General features: G+C 46.6%; 1 protein-coding gene across 1 annotated transcript in view; it reads right to left on the bottom strand.

Annotated features, from left to right (window-relative positions):
- The window catches only part of LOC144115548 (nose resistant to fluoxetine protein 6-like), a 247788-nt gene that overhangs the window by 40529 nt on the left and 191072 nt on the right, over nucleotides 1–16187 (bottom strand). The window contains exons 7-9 of the mRNA XM_077649975.1: nucleotides 14053–14146; nucleotides 7856–7948; nucleotides 3634–3802 (exon numbers count right to left, since the gene is read on the bottom strand). Coding sequence (XP_077506101.1) covers nucleotides 3634–3802; nucleotides 7856–7948; nucleotides 14053–14146 — 356 coding nt within the window. The remainder of the gene's footprint in view (nucleotides 1–3633; nucleotides 3803–7855; nucleotides 7949–14052; nucleotides 14147–16187) is intronic.

Below are 16187 nucleotides of genomic sequence, written 5' to 3'. Positions count from 1 at the left end.
TAAAAGCGCTCAAAAGGCCCAGAAAGTGTGTTCGACTTTCTGCGCCTTCTTTTACTGAGCGCTTTTACGATGCTACAATACACAGTTATGGGCATACGAAAAATGACATCATCATCGTCAGTCTGACTGCACCCACTGCAGGACGAAGGCATCTCCCGTATCTTTCCAATCAACTCTGTCCTGTGCCACCTGTGGCCGCCTTATTCCTCCAGACTTCCAAATCTCATTCAGATGGAGCAGCATACGGAGAATAAACAATATGGAAAATGTGCTAAACTTTGTATCCTTCTTTATGATTTATTTCCCTGTGGTTTTCATTTGCTTTTAGTGAGGTTTTCTCGTGATATGCACATGATGTGCATAACTCATGCACAATTCGCATTTCTTCCGACCTTCCCATGTGTGCTCTCCATAAAGTCGACATACCGGTAGATGCCGTCTGCTTCATATAAATCGCACGGGTAAAGTAAGAAATTATGGGGATGCTCACAGGAAATATGTCACTGTGTATCGCTGACTTGCGACGTCATGCTGTGCCCTTGTCATTTGGAATCCGAACGGTAGAGGAAAATTTTTGAACTGCTTAAGAATTGGATGCCGCTTTCCGTCATCAGTTCTGGTTTTTCCTCAACACCCCAAACAAAGTAAAAATGAGCGCTAAAATTTTCCTATTAGTAACTGCATAAAGTCAGTATGACCAAACAGTAAAGCTTTATAGATGACATTTGCCCATTGGCCTTAGTACTATGGTAAAAAAACATGCACTCTATTTTATTCTCTGTTTTGTAATTAAAAGTATAGCAAAGACGTTTCAGAAAGTACCGATATGCTGACTAGTCTTTCACCACTTAATCTCAGAGACAGTTAGTTTCTTTTTTTGCTGCATTAGCCTGCAGTTTCACACGCGTTTAAACATTCTCATTCCACCGCAATGCAAGAAACGGGCTTCACGCACCTCTGTTGACAGCAGTTTCCTGTTGCGCGATTAGAAGTAAACACATTGGCGGTCGGTGCTTTTTGCTTGTGTTTCAGTCTTTATATCCTTTCATATTTTGTAAAAACGTAAGCGTTATTACGCTGTAATTTGGACTCGATTTTAGGTGACTGTTGAATACCATGCACCCGAATTCTCGCCAATTCGCTCTGTGTTTTCCAGTTGCCTCAATCTCATAAGGTATATTTTTGCCGTTGGCTTTTGCGTAGACCCTGGTTATTAAATGTAACTGTTAAAATGGTTTCCTCGACTGCAGAAGGCATATTTAATTGCAGCATCTAGCATGGGAATCACTTCCAAAAAACGCATGTGAATACTTTTCTTCGTGGGCGAGTTGTTCTCAGATAACTCAAAGAAAATCAAATACCAACGAGGAACAACGCCAGAAGGATCGTGGTTGTCCTGTCGGGCACATTGGAATCAGTGTTGCTCAGTTTTCTTTCCATGTCTTGGACAACCACTATTTATTATCAGACTCCTGGCTGCTTGTTTTTATTTCCCAAGTCGGCCTGCTGCGCTCTTATGCACACTTAAAAAGAGAATGTAACCTACCAATTCCGCGCCCGTTGGCGACGTTTCCTTCCACATTCAAGAGGGGAGGGCTCTTCCAGATTCTCAGCTGACAACACGACGTGTAGAGGTAATCAACCAGCGCGCCTTGAAACTCGTGAGAACTATTATTGTCTCCCTGTTAATGTTTAATAATGCCTCCGTTTTGCTAGTGTAACTCATTGGGAGTGTAACAGCTCAAGAGCCAAAAGAGCACCAAATGCACCACCGTTTAGTAGGATCTCCCCAGTCTAGACAGCTTTCGAGATGTTTTGCCTTGCACCAGTTTGTCCGGCACTCTTAGAAGTAAAGGAGTGCTGGGAGCACCCTTCGATGGACTATACCCTAGTCTCACATTTCACTCGTTTCTTCAGAACCTTCGCATTCTTAATAATCCAGAGTGCAGCGCGCGACCTCTGCACGACTGTATATACTCCTTCCATTACGAAACATTGCGAAAAATCAAGCGCTGCAGCCAAGCGTGAAATCAAGCCGCTGAACTCTGCGTCGTGAGCCGGGCGCGGTGCCTTGTGACTACCGCTGGAACGAGCACCATTGCTTTTGAACTCATCTTTTGAGTCTCATTTTCGAGCCTCGCGGTGGCTTTCTCGGCGCATTTTGCGAACTGTAATGCTTGAATCACTGGCCAGTAATTAACAGAACACTGCAGCATTCAAGTTTGCACAGCTCTGTGAACGATGAAACAGCCCAGGCAGTAGCTGCACTCCGCAGATAGGCTTCGCTCGGAAGAACTTTCATGGCGGATTGTACGTTGAATGATTATGCGCCCCTTGTTTCATTCGGTTTTTCCCAACATTTTGCATGACCATGGAAAAAACAGCGCAAGCCGACACGGGCGTAGAAAGAACAGACACTGCAAGCGCTTGTATTGTCTGTTATTTCGACGTTTCTTGTCTTGTTGCGCTCTTTTTTTTTTCCAGGACGCAGTACCAACTAGCTGAAATGTCAGTATTACTTTTGCTTCCCGCTTAGTAAAGCAGGCATCGTCGCAGCATTGTTATTCATTTTAATTTTTGTAGCGAAAGCTACAATAGGCTAGTAGAAGTGAGTTTCGCCGTGCCTGTCCGAGGCCACAGCTGTGCATGCGCTGTAACCATGCATAGCAACCAGCTGCGCCGTTGAACGAGTGTTCCGCCGCTGTGCCGACTCGTGACGTCACGTGCTTCGTTATGCAGCCTCAATGCGCATGCGCAAACCGTTCGCCGGTGCGCCGAGCCTCCTTCATCGCGTCTTACTGCGCAGCTGAACATATAAGCCTGAGTGTGTGCGCTTTCTAGTCAGATGCGCAATGGATGAAGAAGCGGACGATGAGCGCATGTACAGTGCGCGGCATCTTCGGAGAATACGACCAGCTGCGTCGGACGACCCGGAAATCATTGCTGGGCGTGAGAACGCCTGACAGCGTACAAATGAAAAACGAAAGGCTAAGCGTGCGTCCGGGACGTAGAAAGAGCGGTAATAGCGTCTTGCCAAGCGGCGGCCTCAAGACGTGGAGCGACAGAGACGTCTTGCCGTAGCCGAACTGCGAGAAGAACGTCCGATGGAGCAGGAAGAACCAGACGCGAAGAAGACGCGCCGGACGGCTGACTACAACATAAGGCTGATGGCCAGTACTTCGGCAACGAGGACGTTCGAGTCCTTTCGCTACGTATATCCTGGCCTAGCTGAGCTAAGCCACTGCTGATTTTTTTAGACTGCGTTGGCTCAAATGTTATCAAGACCAGTGAAATGCAAATCCTAGTGATAACATCATAACATGGATACTTAGCTGCTATAAAGAAGTCAGCGCTACGAAGTCAATAAACAACACCTGCAGGCAAGGGCGCTTGTATGCTAATCCAAGACAAAAAAAAAGAAAATCAATCCAACAATGGAACAAACACTTGGCGTTGATAGGAGGCATCCTGTTCGACGCACCACACATGGGCCTAATCCGCTTGAAAAAAATGGCCGAGGTGTATTTTTAACCTTGTAGCAAGTAAGGATAGCTGTATCATAACTGGAGCCATCCGAGCATTACTTGATTGGTAGACTTCGTGCCAGCAATCTCTGGTCAACGTGAGACGTACCCTTTCGTGCGGAGCGACGAAGATGTTATTGACGAAGAGGACGTTCAGCCACCAGTTGTCGTGGCAATTCTGCGCCACACTCTCCATGGTCTCCTTCCACATGGGGCCCGAGCCGATGACGGGCAGCAAAATAGCGACCATTGTAGCTAGCAGCATGGCCACCACTGCCCTGCACGCAAAAGGGACATTCTATTCGGACTCATGCAAGCATCTTGACTTGTGCACCTGACTGCTCGAGAACTCTATCGATCATTCAACAATACTGCTTTGTCCATCTCTAACTTCAGTTGCAAGCTGCGGCAAACTCAGGATGAGCACCTACTCTTTTTCTGTAGGTCTCGACCACAACAGTCAACACTCCTTCGCATGCAAGGCTCAGTCGTCATTTGGTGTGCGTGTGCACCAGCAACTATAAGCGAGAATAACGTATTTTCATTCATTTTATTAGTCCCATTCGCCACTGGCATCATTCAAGGTTTTGTGCATTTATCATGCCTTCAGATGTGAAAGAAGAGGGCTTGCACAAGATAATAGGTCCTGCTACCTATGCCCCGTCTCACAGTGTGTTGGCCCTGGGTGGAAGCTACGTCGGGCGCTAGCAAATCGGGGACCAAATCCTTGAAAAACATCGCAAGGAAAGCTGGTTCGCGACTGACCAGCTTCAGTGACTCTGGCAGTCGGCCTGGCGTATGATAAAGAGTACACCGGGTATTCACAGACTGTTATGAGGCGGAACTTGCTTTGAAGATTTGTCCCCTGACTCGGTGACAGCAGGGAGAGCTTCTACTAGTGCTGCACCATTCTAGAAGAGAAAGTAGTGGCTCGGTAAGGATATGAAGGACAGTAGATTGACTACTTCACTTTTTGTTCCATCTTTTTCTGTTTCACTTTTTCTGGCGAAAGAAACGGGCAAGCACTGAATAGCCGAGTCACGCGGTGGGACTCTACACCAGCGTAAGCAGTGATCACAGTATCACAACGCTTGGAAATAACGCAATCACGAGCAGAACAGCAAGCTACGCCCACACATCGACTGGTGTTCTGAAAAATAAGGTTAAAAGACCGTAGGGGCTCACGCCGGTCGATTTTTGCTTGTAGCTTAGCTACAAGCAAAAGTTTTCACAGGCATAAATTATCTTTCGCCTTATGTACGATACGCGTTTTTATTACACCCGTATCATACTTGTCGAGATGTCAGTTCCCACCACTGTCTTGGCAGTGGCTACTCTACGTTTTTTTCAGATTTACCCTCCTGAGTGGTGCCATACTGCAGGTGAGCTGCCGCAGTAGTGTTCCCATTGGTGGATTTCACCGAGACAGCTTACTGGACATGCGCGGCAGCGTCGAAAATTTATGTGCGCTTGGTCAACTAGTAAAAAGTGAAAATACCTCAACTACTGTTTTTGTATACTTATATGATTACCTCAGTTTTACAAAATACACAGGGTAGTTCCCAGAAAGCAGCGGTTTTTGCTATTTTTAATTTTATTACCTGTGTAAATAACCTTGACGCCTATTAAAATTAGCGTGTTTTTCTCATTTCAACTAAACACCAACATGCCTTTCCTTTTTTTCTTTGTTCAATGAGTTCGGCAGTTTCAATTGCTTGCAAGGCCTCACGCCTTAACTACGCAATCAGTAGCTCCGTAATCTCCGACATGCTGGAAGGACAAATTCTGCCTGTGCCATATTTAAGGCATGGCGCCTGAGTTATTTATGCAGAATACATTCATGGACTGCTCCCTGATGTTTTCACAGTTTCCAAGCTGAAAATCTTCAGAGTGTGTGCAATTTGAAGCCTCATATTATATAGCAAAAATGCACCAAGCTGTCTGCTATTGCACCTCTGCAAAGTGCGGTCTTGTCGCTATCTTAATGTGTGATGTGTAAGTCACCGATTTTGAATAATTTGACTACGTAGAGAAGAGGGCATGATAACTAACAACAAAAATTCGCGTTTCGAGTCACATTAGACAATGCTTCATTAATCGAAATCAGTTAATTCATCATTATCGTCATCAAGGATGTCGTCTCCCCTGAACGAAAAGCACTATGCAGCAGAAAGGTTCAGCTGGAGCGAACCCGACTTTAAGTTTCAAATTAGGTAATTGCGGCAAGTACCCACAGCACAACTATCATGAGAAATCCTTAAACTGTTTTTAAAAAAAACTGCGAGGAATAGGTTCAAGGTGATGCCGGTACCTTGTGTGGAAAGGACTGGTATAAAATCTGTGCATCTTCTCATAACACAGAGGAATTTCGCGAAGTTTTGTTACAGCTTATCCGCTATGCACAGTATTAAATCATAGGTGGCATGCATGACAGTTTTATGTAATGTCACAAACTGTTGCTTTAAAAAATAGCGTAAGGCTGCTCGAAGTTCTGAGTCCCGCGTGCCTCTTCAAAAACGCAAACACTGCAGATATTGTTTTTTACAATGCAAACACTTCCATGGAAACTGGTCTTTTAAACCTTCGTTATGCTTTATGTTACGTTGGCTCCAGTTTATTGTACACCCGCAGTCAAAAGTTTATCTAATGAAGTATTAGCGGAAAAGTTTAATTTCGCAGCCGTATTTGAACGCCGCCTGCAGTAGATATATGCATACCACTTTTGACTGTGCGAATTTCACAGCACACAGTTAAATCTCGAGCAATGTGCCCTGGATGAAAATAAAGTAAATTCTTTGCCATACAAACATCCCATATACTTTGGACGCTGGTTGTGCATGACTTGGGCTTATGGTTCATCATCTGCAATCCTGTTTTTTAGTTTGTGCGATACGAACCGCATCATTACAAAAAATTATTGCACGTTTCTTATTTATTTTTCTTACTTGCTGTCGTGTCGTCTGTCTGGTATTTTGAAGTGGGACATACCGTTATATTCTCCTTCATACTATAACCCCTGACTGCTGTATTTCTCTTAAAATACTCCACTGTATCGCGTCCCCCTCCCCCCCCCCCCCCCCCCCCCCAAGACGGCACAGGAACCGTTGTCACTGCTTCGCCTAGGGGGAGGGCAAGATGTCCCAGAAAGGTTTTAATGGGCATGGATGTATCAATTTTGCTGACGCAGAAAACTCGCTCCCAAAACAGGACCTACTGGAGATTTCTGGGCACTTTCGAGATGCTATCATTAAATCCGCAACTAACCGGTTACTGGCTACTGGGCTGCACAATTAATGCAGCCTTCTGCCGTTGTGCACGTCGAAGGGGTCGATTAGAAAAACAGCAGAGAAACGTGTGCCAGGTGGTCCTTGTTACGTTAGACCCACTCTGCGACCGCTTGTTCCGAAGTCACAGCGCCTCTGAGCCCGAAACATAGCGCCGGTGAACGACGTTGTTTTTTTTTGTTCCTTTTCAAATGTATCGTGTGACATCCTCTGCCCTGTTTATCTTTTTAGCTGCGTACGTTCGCTCAGGTCGACATCGAGTGTATTTGTGCGCCACGTGGAAGGCCTTTTTGCTATTTTTTTATAAAGCGGTTTGTTGAAGAAGCAGTGTCAAAACTTGGCTTTAATGGCGCTATAGGCCTCCGGAGTTCACCGTCCTACCCTTCACCACGTAAGGTTTCGTTAGCTTTGTTTTAGGACCTTGCGCAACAGGTCGGAGCATTACGTGCTCGATGCAAAGCATAAATCAACACGCATTGCTTCTTATTTATCACTACAATGCTTCATTGAAGATGTACAAAGGTTCACTACAACGCAGTACAAAGCTTTAAATAAGTGTCCCTGCGTACAAAGAAGAGGGGAACTGCAGTAAGCTCGACAAGCCTAGCAGGTCTAATTTTTCAAACCTCAACGCAAGGAAACATGGATGTGACAAAAAAAAACGCAGGTATTCCGGAAAGTGCGTGAAAGGAAGAAAGCTTTCCGACAGTTATGTCTTGAAGCCTTGCAATACGCGTATATGCAACCAACACTTGAGTGTGCAAAGCGTCATTTCACACTTAAGAAAAACAATGTAAAACAGAATTACTTGAGCAGCAGAGCGCATTATACGCACGGCCTATTCAGTAATGAAGTTGAGGACACGTACCTAGATATATCTGGCGTTTTTTACCATAAATTAAATGCAAAGTTTAAAAATACGTACTATAGAGCGCAAATTCTTTCGCAGGCGAACTCACACGACGTATAGGAAGTGAAGCAAGGAGGACATTTTATGGGCTCAGTCTACAGCAATGTGTAGACTGATCTCTTGGAAGAAGCACGCACCTGAACGCTTTGTGAAGCACGCTGAAAATGGGCTGCCTCCGCCTGCCCGTCGACTCGTGGTCCACAAGGCCGTGGTAGCCAAACAGAAAGCCACTGCGATGGAGGAACCGGGGGAAAGAAGCACGAAAAACGGTTAAAAGGAATGAGGTCTCAGACACAAGTCAACACTTCATAATTCTGGCACGGCCTTTGAGGCAGATTTATGAAGTCTTTTTTTTATCGAGCACAAAAACAGTCCACTCTTGGCAGGCACCAGCCAGTCACAGATCGAAAATCGCTGTGAACCACTTCGAAAAGCAGGGCAGGTCTCTGGTTTTTAGGTTGGCTAATGTACGAGCAAAATATTGCTGCAAAATTAGATAATAGGATACCTGTGAGGAACGCTCACTTGTCCTAACCACACTAGCTCACATTAAATTGGGGGAGCCACTTGACGTCTTGAAAGGGAGGAGAGGGAAGTCGTTTGTTATGAACGTGATTACTATTAGTCTTTTCAGTGACCTGATACGCGGCACACGAAGGAAAACTCAGAGAGCGTTGCCTTGGGGAGCTGGTCTGAGCAGCGCTCCGTACGGCAAGCTGGGCGGGACCACGCCGCGAACCGGGAGCGACTTTTGCCCTGTTTTTCTTCCTTTCCGCCGCAGCAACCGCGAAAAGCTAGGAGGGAACGAGAATTCACAAACCATTTTACGACTGCACTGTGAATGTATTATTCACCCCAAATACGTGAAACTTCGCTGGGACATACGGCCGTCTTAGCGGACAGACGCTATGTACCTTATGTCTCAGGTTTGGACTTTTCCGAACAGAAAAGAAAACGATAAAAGTATGCCGAAGACAGTTTTCGAGATTCGGCTTCAACCGAAGGATGTCTGTATCTTTGACATGGAAGGCATAGCAAGCTGGCTGTTCAGTACGAGTTATACACGGTGAAAGTTGAAAATTAACTAAGTAGGAAAGCGAGAGGCGGGGTGCGACGGTAGTGTTGTTAGATAAACAGAGCAGCTATGCATTTTATGGTATTGCTGCGCTATCTTGCACATCTCTGCAGTCCGGGAAGTGCACCATATCGCCGCGTGCTAGCTAAGTTGTGCACTGCTTGCTCACTATCACAACCCTCTTAGAGCAGATAGGCAGTTAAATTTGTTTATAAGCTTATACATGTACGGGACTACCAGGAAACCGTGCAAGGGGGTCCCGAAAGAATATATTTTGGCTGCCGCGATGATTTAGTGGCAGTTCTGCCACTGCCGTCAACACGCCGGTCATGAAATGCTCCGCTCTATGGCTCAACCCTACACGACAGCCAAATCATAGCATGTCAACCTAGTTCTTAGAAGTGTACTTCCATTTGCGCTTTTTCGGTCGGTTATCTTACTTAATTTGCGTCAAATTTTTACTACAGACAGCAATTTCTTCTACGAGCACAGCTACAAGAACTACAATTTGCATTTAATTACTATAGGGAATAAACTTTTCAGGCAGACAAAAACACCCCGATAGACTCGAAGTGACTTTTGAATGCAGAGTATTGGTACATTAAACCACCGAAAAAAGTCAGTAATTCTTTCGTCGAAAATGTTACTTCCCGAAAAAAAAATAAACGCGCTCTGAAATAAACACTGAAAAAGTCAGCGAATTTTCAAAAAATAAAAACCGAAAAGTCCAACCCCAACTTATGCCATGTCTGCGTCAATCAGAAAGCCACTTTGCGAGACGCGACTATATGGTCTCTACGTTGAAGCCCACGTAACAGAAATCACTGGTGCTTAGTACACTTTAAAACAACCACAATTAGTTCACAATTTATCGTTAAATAACAGCACTACGTTAAGGCAAAAAGCAACACCGGAAGAGGGATCCGAGCTCAATTTCATCGTCATCTCTCCCTTAGCAACCGCTTTAACAGCACCACATTTTTAAAACGAAGCTTTTTCGGTGGCGTTCTGTACTGGGAAAGTACGATCACAACACCGGCTTCAACAAACCACGGGCACTTGTTTGCTTCGCAACGATGCTAAGAGGCTACCACTTCGAGGATTACACACCCAGTGTCAAGCAGCTTTACTCAGTTGCGTTACGACAAAAGTTTGAGAGTTTATATTAGTTATTTGGGCCTGCGACAAACTTTCGATCGATATTATATTGTGTTTCAGGGATCCTTTCAGTGCACCAGTGCACTCTAGGTTAGTTTGGTTACAATTACGTCCTAACAACAAGCATGCTCTGAGTGTTTCATGCCGTTTGCATCAGTACTCGTTTCAGAGCCGTTTTTCCGAAACCCATGCTGCTACAGGATGATCTACAGCAGTGGCGGCATATGAGCCATGTCAAAACTTTAATCATTCATTATCGATAATAAACAAATTAAACCTGCATAATGCTCCGGAAGTTTGATCTCAAGAATTGGCAGTAGGAACAATTGCGGCTCTTTACGGAGACATGCCAAGAGCACTGCGGATGAGTGTGGAAGCATATTTCGCTTGATACATTTCCTTTCTTGTCATTGTGTTTGGCGCATGATAGCCACAGTCGCTTATGTGCAATAAAACCCAACCCAACACAACAGATTTTCTTTCTATTTCCCTCCTGTGTAAATATCCAGGGTGGCGTATTCAGCACACGTATGCTTTCCTCTCCCTTGTTCACCTTATGGTTATCAAGAACCATCTGCCAGCCCTCTCTCCACCATATTCAGCGAAGTTTGGTTTACAAGCCAGAGCCCGGAGACAGGGACTGCAGTTTCGTTTCAGTAACAGCCGCGATAACCTCAGCTGGTCGAACACCCATTCCAGAATTAGAGCCCCAGGTTTGGTGAAGGTGCTCTGGCAAGTTCAACATTGCAAAGAGGAGCTGTTTCACCAGAAAAGAGGGCGAGTGATGAAAAGAAAGTAATTGATAACAAAAACAGAATTTCACGTGCCCAAGGCGTGAGAGCGGCCTTGATAATCCCCCTTTATCGATGGCTCCGGATTAATTTTAACCTCCTCTGTTTCTTTGAGTTGCACCGAAAGTTCAGTAAATCGGCGTTTTTCTTTTCAAATTCAGCCTAAACATAAAGTCGGCTGTCGCAACCGAGATTGAATTCGCGATCTCAAGCTTATTAAACGCAACGCCATACTCATCGAGCAAACCGCGGCGGGTGGACTGTGTGCAAACACTCAGCTGTGTACTAAAAGTCCTGGGCGCGAACACGCGAAAGGATTTTTTTTAGTCCTGGTCGTTCTCGTCTTCTCGCTCCTCTAGTCCAAACTTTTCCGCCGGAAAACGGGACGACTGGCTGTCTGCACTGCTGCCAGCGGTGCGGCCTGTTGATTGAGACGTTTCAAGTAGTTGCCAGCCGGAGGAAGAGGCGGGCAGCGGTGAGTCTCTCGCGGAGGACCGACGCCTTCCTATAGCAACGAGAGACAAACGCGCTCTCATTTCCGGCCTCCGCGGCGCGCTCACGCCCCCGCTGCCTCCGCGTACCCGGCGGCTCTCGGCGTGAAGAATGGGCTTGTGTGCACGCTTCGCTGCGAGGGCGGCCGTCTTCGGCGAGCGGCTGCCAGGGACACTTTCTAGCAGCGCTTCAGCCCAACCTAATAGACCTGGTTGGCGCGTTTTACTTAGGTACTTTAGCGCCATCGGAACAAAAAAAAAAGGACCTGAACGATTCTGTGCTTCCAGACGCAAACACGAACACCAAAAGACGAAAAATGGTCATTTGTCAACAGAGGAAAGTTAGAGAACATGGTACGGTATGGCATGGCATGGCATCTCATGGCATGACATGGCATGGCATGGTGTGATATGGTATGGTACGGTACGGTATGGTATGGTATGGTATATTATGGTACGGTACGGTAGGGTACCTCATGGTACCACATGGTATGGTATGGTATGGTATGGTATGATATCGTATGGTATGGTATGCTCCCTTCGTTCTCGGGTAAAACCAGGGCCCGCCTGCACGAAGTTGATTAGGCAGTCTAGTTGGCAGTCTTGTTTTATTAGCAGTCGAAACCCTGTGCTCGGTTTAAGGAAAGGAAAGGCGCATAACTGGCTTCATTTGTCGGTAGACACCTGAACCGCACAGTGAGATAAAATACACAAACGCCATCTGGCAACTGGTTTTTTCTTAGTGTTAGTGTTGTTGTTTTTTTGTCAAGGCACGCTTGAGGTGTCCACCGACAAAATGATCTATTCATGAGTCTTTCGTTTCCTCAAATCCAGTCGAGGGTTTACACTGCGAATAAAGGTGGAGTGGCAATTAACCTGTCTGGTTTGTTTCGTGAGAGCGGGCGGAGGTTTTGCCCAATTGTTACACCTAGAGCAGACTTCTTAAAAGTAGGGTGAAACCCATTTCTACACGAAAATGCGCCTTAAGAAAATTAGTTTGTCAGCGCAGAACCCTGAAGGTGATGACGATGATGATGATGATGATGATGATGATGATGATGATGATGATGATGATGATGAAATTTTTGTGGCGCAAGGACAGCTTTGGCCAAAGAGCGCCATGGCACAAGGTGGTTTTCATTTCACAAGGTAGGATCAAAGATCTATTTCCCAAGCATTTCACCCTAAAAAGCCGAGCACAAGGCAGGGGAAAGCTTTTACCCATTGTATCGCCGGTGGGTACCCGGCGGCACTTGGGGTCGAACTCCGCACCTCGTGCATACGAGGCGGATGCTCGAACCAAGGCCATGCATGTAGACTAGCGAATGTATTTCGCTTCTTTCTGTTAATTTCTTTTAAGGTGCTTTCTGTTAATTGACGATCATTTTAAGCCTTTTTTGAGGCTTTCTAATGATGACGCGGCATTATTAGAAAATAAGTTCGAAATGCACGTTTTAAAAGCCAGAGATCATAACTGGGACTTACAAGACGTCTTATTCGCATCGTTTTATGCAGCGCCGCTGCCCACACCTAGAGCGGTCGTGCTCCAAAAGTAACGTGCGTTTAAAGTGGCCGCCGTGATGTTGAATGAATGTTTTTTGCTGCGTAGTGATAGGCGATCGGACTGCCATAATATGGGCACCCGCGCGGATGACGTCCGGCGGTGACAATGCAAATGCGAAACAAACCCTTGTCTTTTTCTGGTTGTTCACTTGGCGTGCGTGTCATGACACAACATTTTCGAAGTGCCCAAACAAAGGCAGGCATGTCTAAAACCGACCTATAGGTGATGCATGTGTGGATGGCTAAGTACACGGCGAATTAATTGTAATAAATGGCAGAAAAAAGAAATACCTAAATTGGTAACGTCTCTTGGTACAAGCTGCCAGAGAGATTGCTTAAAATAATGATCAGTTTAAAGTAAAGAATCGTACCTTCTGTCCGGGAAAATAAACTGAGCGATATTAGTGCATTTTTTCTCGAAGAATAACCAGACAAACCTGAATTATATTCGTCGTTTTTTTTAGAACCAGGTTTCTTCCTTAATATGAGCTTTAAAAATAGCACCCGATGTTCAACGTTCCGTAGCTGCGCGGCTGGCTAAGAAGAACGACGTTGTGGCGGACTTCAGATTATTTTCGACCACTCTGGGCTCTCTAGCTTGTACGGACATCCCACAGCACACGGCAGTATTTGCATTTCGCCCCCATCCAAATGCAGCATCCGCATGCGCCATTTCATCCTGCGTTTTTAGGCTCAAGCAGTCGAGCGCTTTAACAACTCAGCCACCGAGGCTGAAGCTACAGAACCAGTGGGGTCTGAACGAGGCAGTTACGGCTATTGCGTATTGGTTTGACTTCGTATGTGTGCTGTAAGAATAGTTATGGGCGTTCTAAGTTGAAAACGGATGGAGGTTGTTCTCTTTTTGTCAGATGCGGTTTAGTGTAGGGCTGCACCAAAGTTGGTTCAGCTTTCAAATAGACGTCTTGAACCAGCTGGCTTTTTAAAGAAACATTTGTCAGCGCGTCACGGTGTTTCTGGGAGGTGACGGGGCATCATCTGGCGCCCACTCAACCCCCCCAGCCAGAGGCTGCCCCCGCTCATCCCCCTCCCCAATGTGGGTCAGGCACAGGGTACGCTGGCCGGCCCGGCACTAATGCGTTTTTATCACAGAGGAGCATGTATCTGTAGCGTGACCGTGAATTTGGGTATACATGAGACGAGGGCTCCTCGAAGCGGCCGCCGTCCGAGGCTCGGCCACCGACGCTGCGCGGTCGGCTTCTCCGGAGGCCCGCGAGACACGGGTGGTGGGCACTCACTTGAGAAAGATTAATGTGTCCGTGGCCAGTGTCGAGTTGATGACTATCTGAAAGGAGAAGTCCTTGGCAAAGCCCACGGCAATCATCAGATTTCCTGCGTGGCAGAGGAGAAGGGGGTGGGGCGAACCAGAAGAAAAGAAGAGAGAAAAATTACAAACCATTAGGGGCGAGTGCGGATGAGGCAGCCTCGTATTCTAGGCACGGAGCGGCGGAAACGGGAGGACACTATTTGTCTTTCGCTCCCTCTTCAGCTACTTCTTTGATTCGTCTTCAAGGAGAATAAAAAGAAGAAGATGTATGTAGCCGCCAATGTCAACACTATGTCCCATTGTACGGTGAATGATGCGAGCTGGTGTAGACGCCTTTTTTCATTACTTCCATTATTGTTTTAGGCATGTCGCGATGCAGAAAAGTCGACACAGGCGTCCGCTTTCATTTCTTTCATGTCTAACTCCATCTTATTTAAGCGATGAGCAGTACATTTTTTTTTTCTGCTCTGGCTAGCATGTGCCACGCCAAAAGAAGAAAAAATCACTTGTTGCTTGTAAAAACAAAATATTTATGTGAATCCAGAAAGCAGTCAACTTTGCTACCTTTTCCTGCAGCCTTGAAAACAATCGTCTTTACTTTCTGCACTAATGCGAGCACTCGATCCAGCCGGCCAGAACGGCACTTATAGGCGCAAGAGTGCGGAGGCGTTTGACTTCGGCTAATTTGCTACGAACGCTTGGAATGGGGCATACCCTGTAGAGCACCTCTCAACTAGAAATAATTTCGCTCCTTGCTCTCACAGCTCTTATGCACTCTCTGGTGGCGAAGCTGAAAACAGGAAAACGAACCAAAGACAAGGAAATACGCCGTCGATATTTCGTGAATGTCGGTGACGCCTTACCCGTAGTTCAGCTGTGCGCTACGATTTACCCGAGTCAAAGGTACCAGCGCCAGACAGCCGCGTTTCTAATCGGTTCCAGTGGTCTTCAGCGGAAGATACGCTTGGATGCTCGACTTCTACTCAGGCCATTCGTATACAGTGTATCAGATGCGCCAATCAGATGATGCGCGGCTAGCGCACCTGCACGGCAGCCCATTGCGTCACACTGATTTCTGCCAGACGACGTTGTTGCGCACTGATGCAACTCTTTCACCCGAGTTCTGCGTTTATGGTGCGCTCTCTTCTTTCGCGCCTCTACTTGGCCGCCGTTAACTAGCACCGTCTCTGCTTTCCTCTCTACTTAAGCCTCTGGGGTGTCTATTCTGTTGTGTAGTGACCAGTGTTCGGCGTGCATTTTTGCGCTCTTTGTGCTATTCCCAACCTCGCGGGTGAGTGTTATTTGTCGCTTTTTCTTGCGTTACTGCGCCACGTGCATGCAGTCCTCCCGAAAGCGACGAGGCTATTTTTCTTCCTCCCCGTCGCATTCCGCAGAATCCGGTACAGAAGCAAAAAATAATAATAATAATAAATCACTGATTATTGTTCCGCTGCTTCACGCGCTACATTTCTCAAGGAAACTGAGGCTGATTGATTTCGGCTGGGGCCAAAGCGCCCGAGTTCCAACATGGCACGGCTACAGCTTGTTCACCGAGACACGCATATGTCAGAGGCGTCAAGTGCGCGTCCGCACCGATTTCCGTACGGACACTAGTTGTTTGGTTCGAGGCTAGGCAGAAAGAAAAAAAGAGAGATAGATTGTTCGGCTCGCCGTCGCCCTTTATGCCTTGTCCTTAGCCCAGCACTAAGCCTCGCCGCCCGTCAGGGCATGTGCCATAAGGACGGGAAGTATATCAGACAACTATACTAAGACCTAACTGGGCTCCACTCTACGCAAGGCGAGTTCTCCACCGACATTTTTGCAAGCCCTTAGAGAGGCACTCTTTCGCGCAGAATGCGTCATTCGTGGCCTTATATTTACGCATCAGAGCTACTTTCGTTGCTTGTGTTGTCACGGCGCTGTTATCTTCGCGGCGCCGACATCCCAGCGGGTGCCACTCAAGTGCATTTCTCGTCTGGTTAGCCTTTCCTTCCGGCTGGCCGCACTTCCATCATCCGGCTGTCCCCCGCCGCTTTCTCTGACGCTGTAGACTGATCACGTCAGGTGCGCGGAAGTGACAGCATCAGTGCACATAAGACAGGAGAG

Source organism: Amblyomma americanum, chromosome 1 (assembly GCF_052857255.1).
Source record: "Amblyomma americanum isolate KBUSLIRL-KWMA chromosome 1, ASM5285725v1, whole genome shotgun sequence".
Taxonomy (NCBI): Eukaryota; Metazoa; Arthropoda; class Arachnida; order Ixodida; family Ixodidae; genus Amblyomma; species Amblyomma americanum.
Note: the sequence above shows the minus strand (reverse complement) of the source record. Positions and strands in the feature narration are given on the sequence as shown.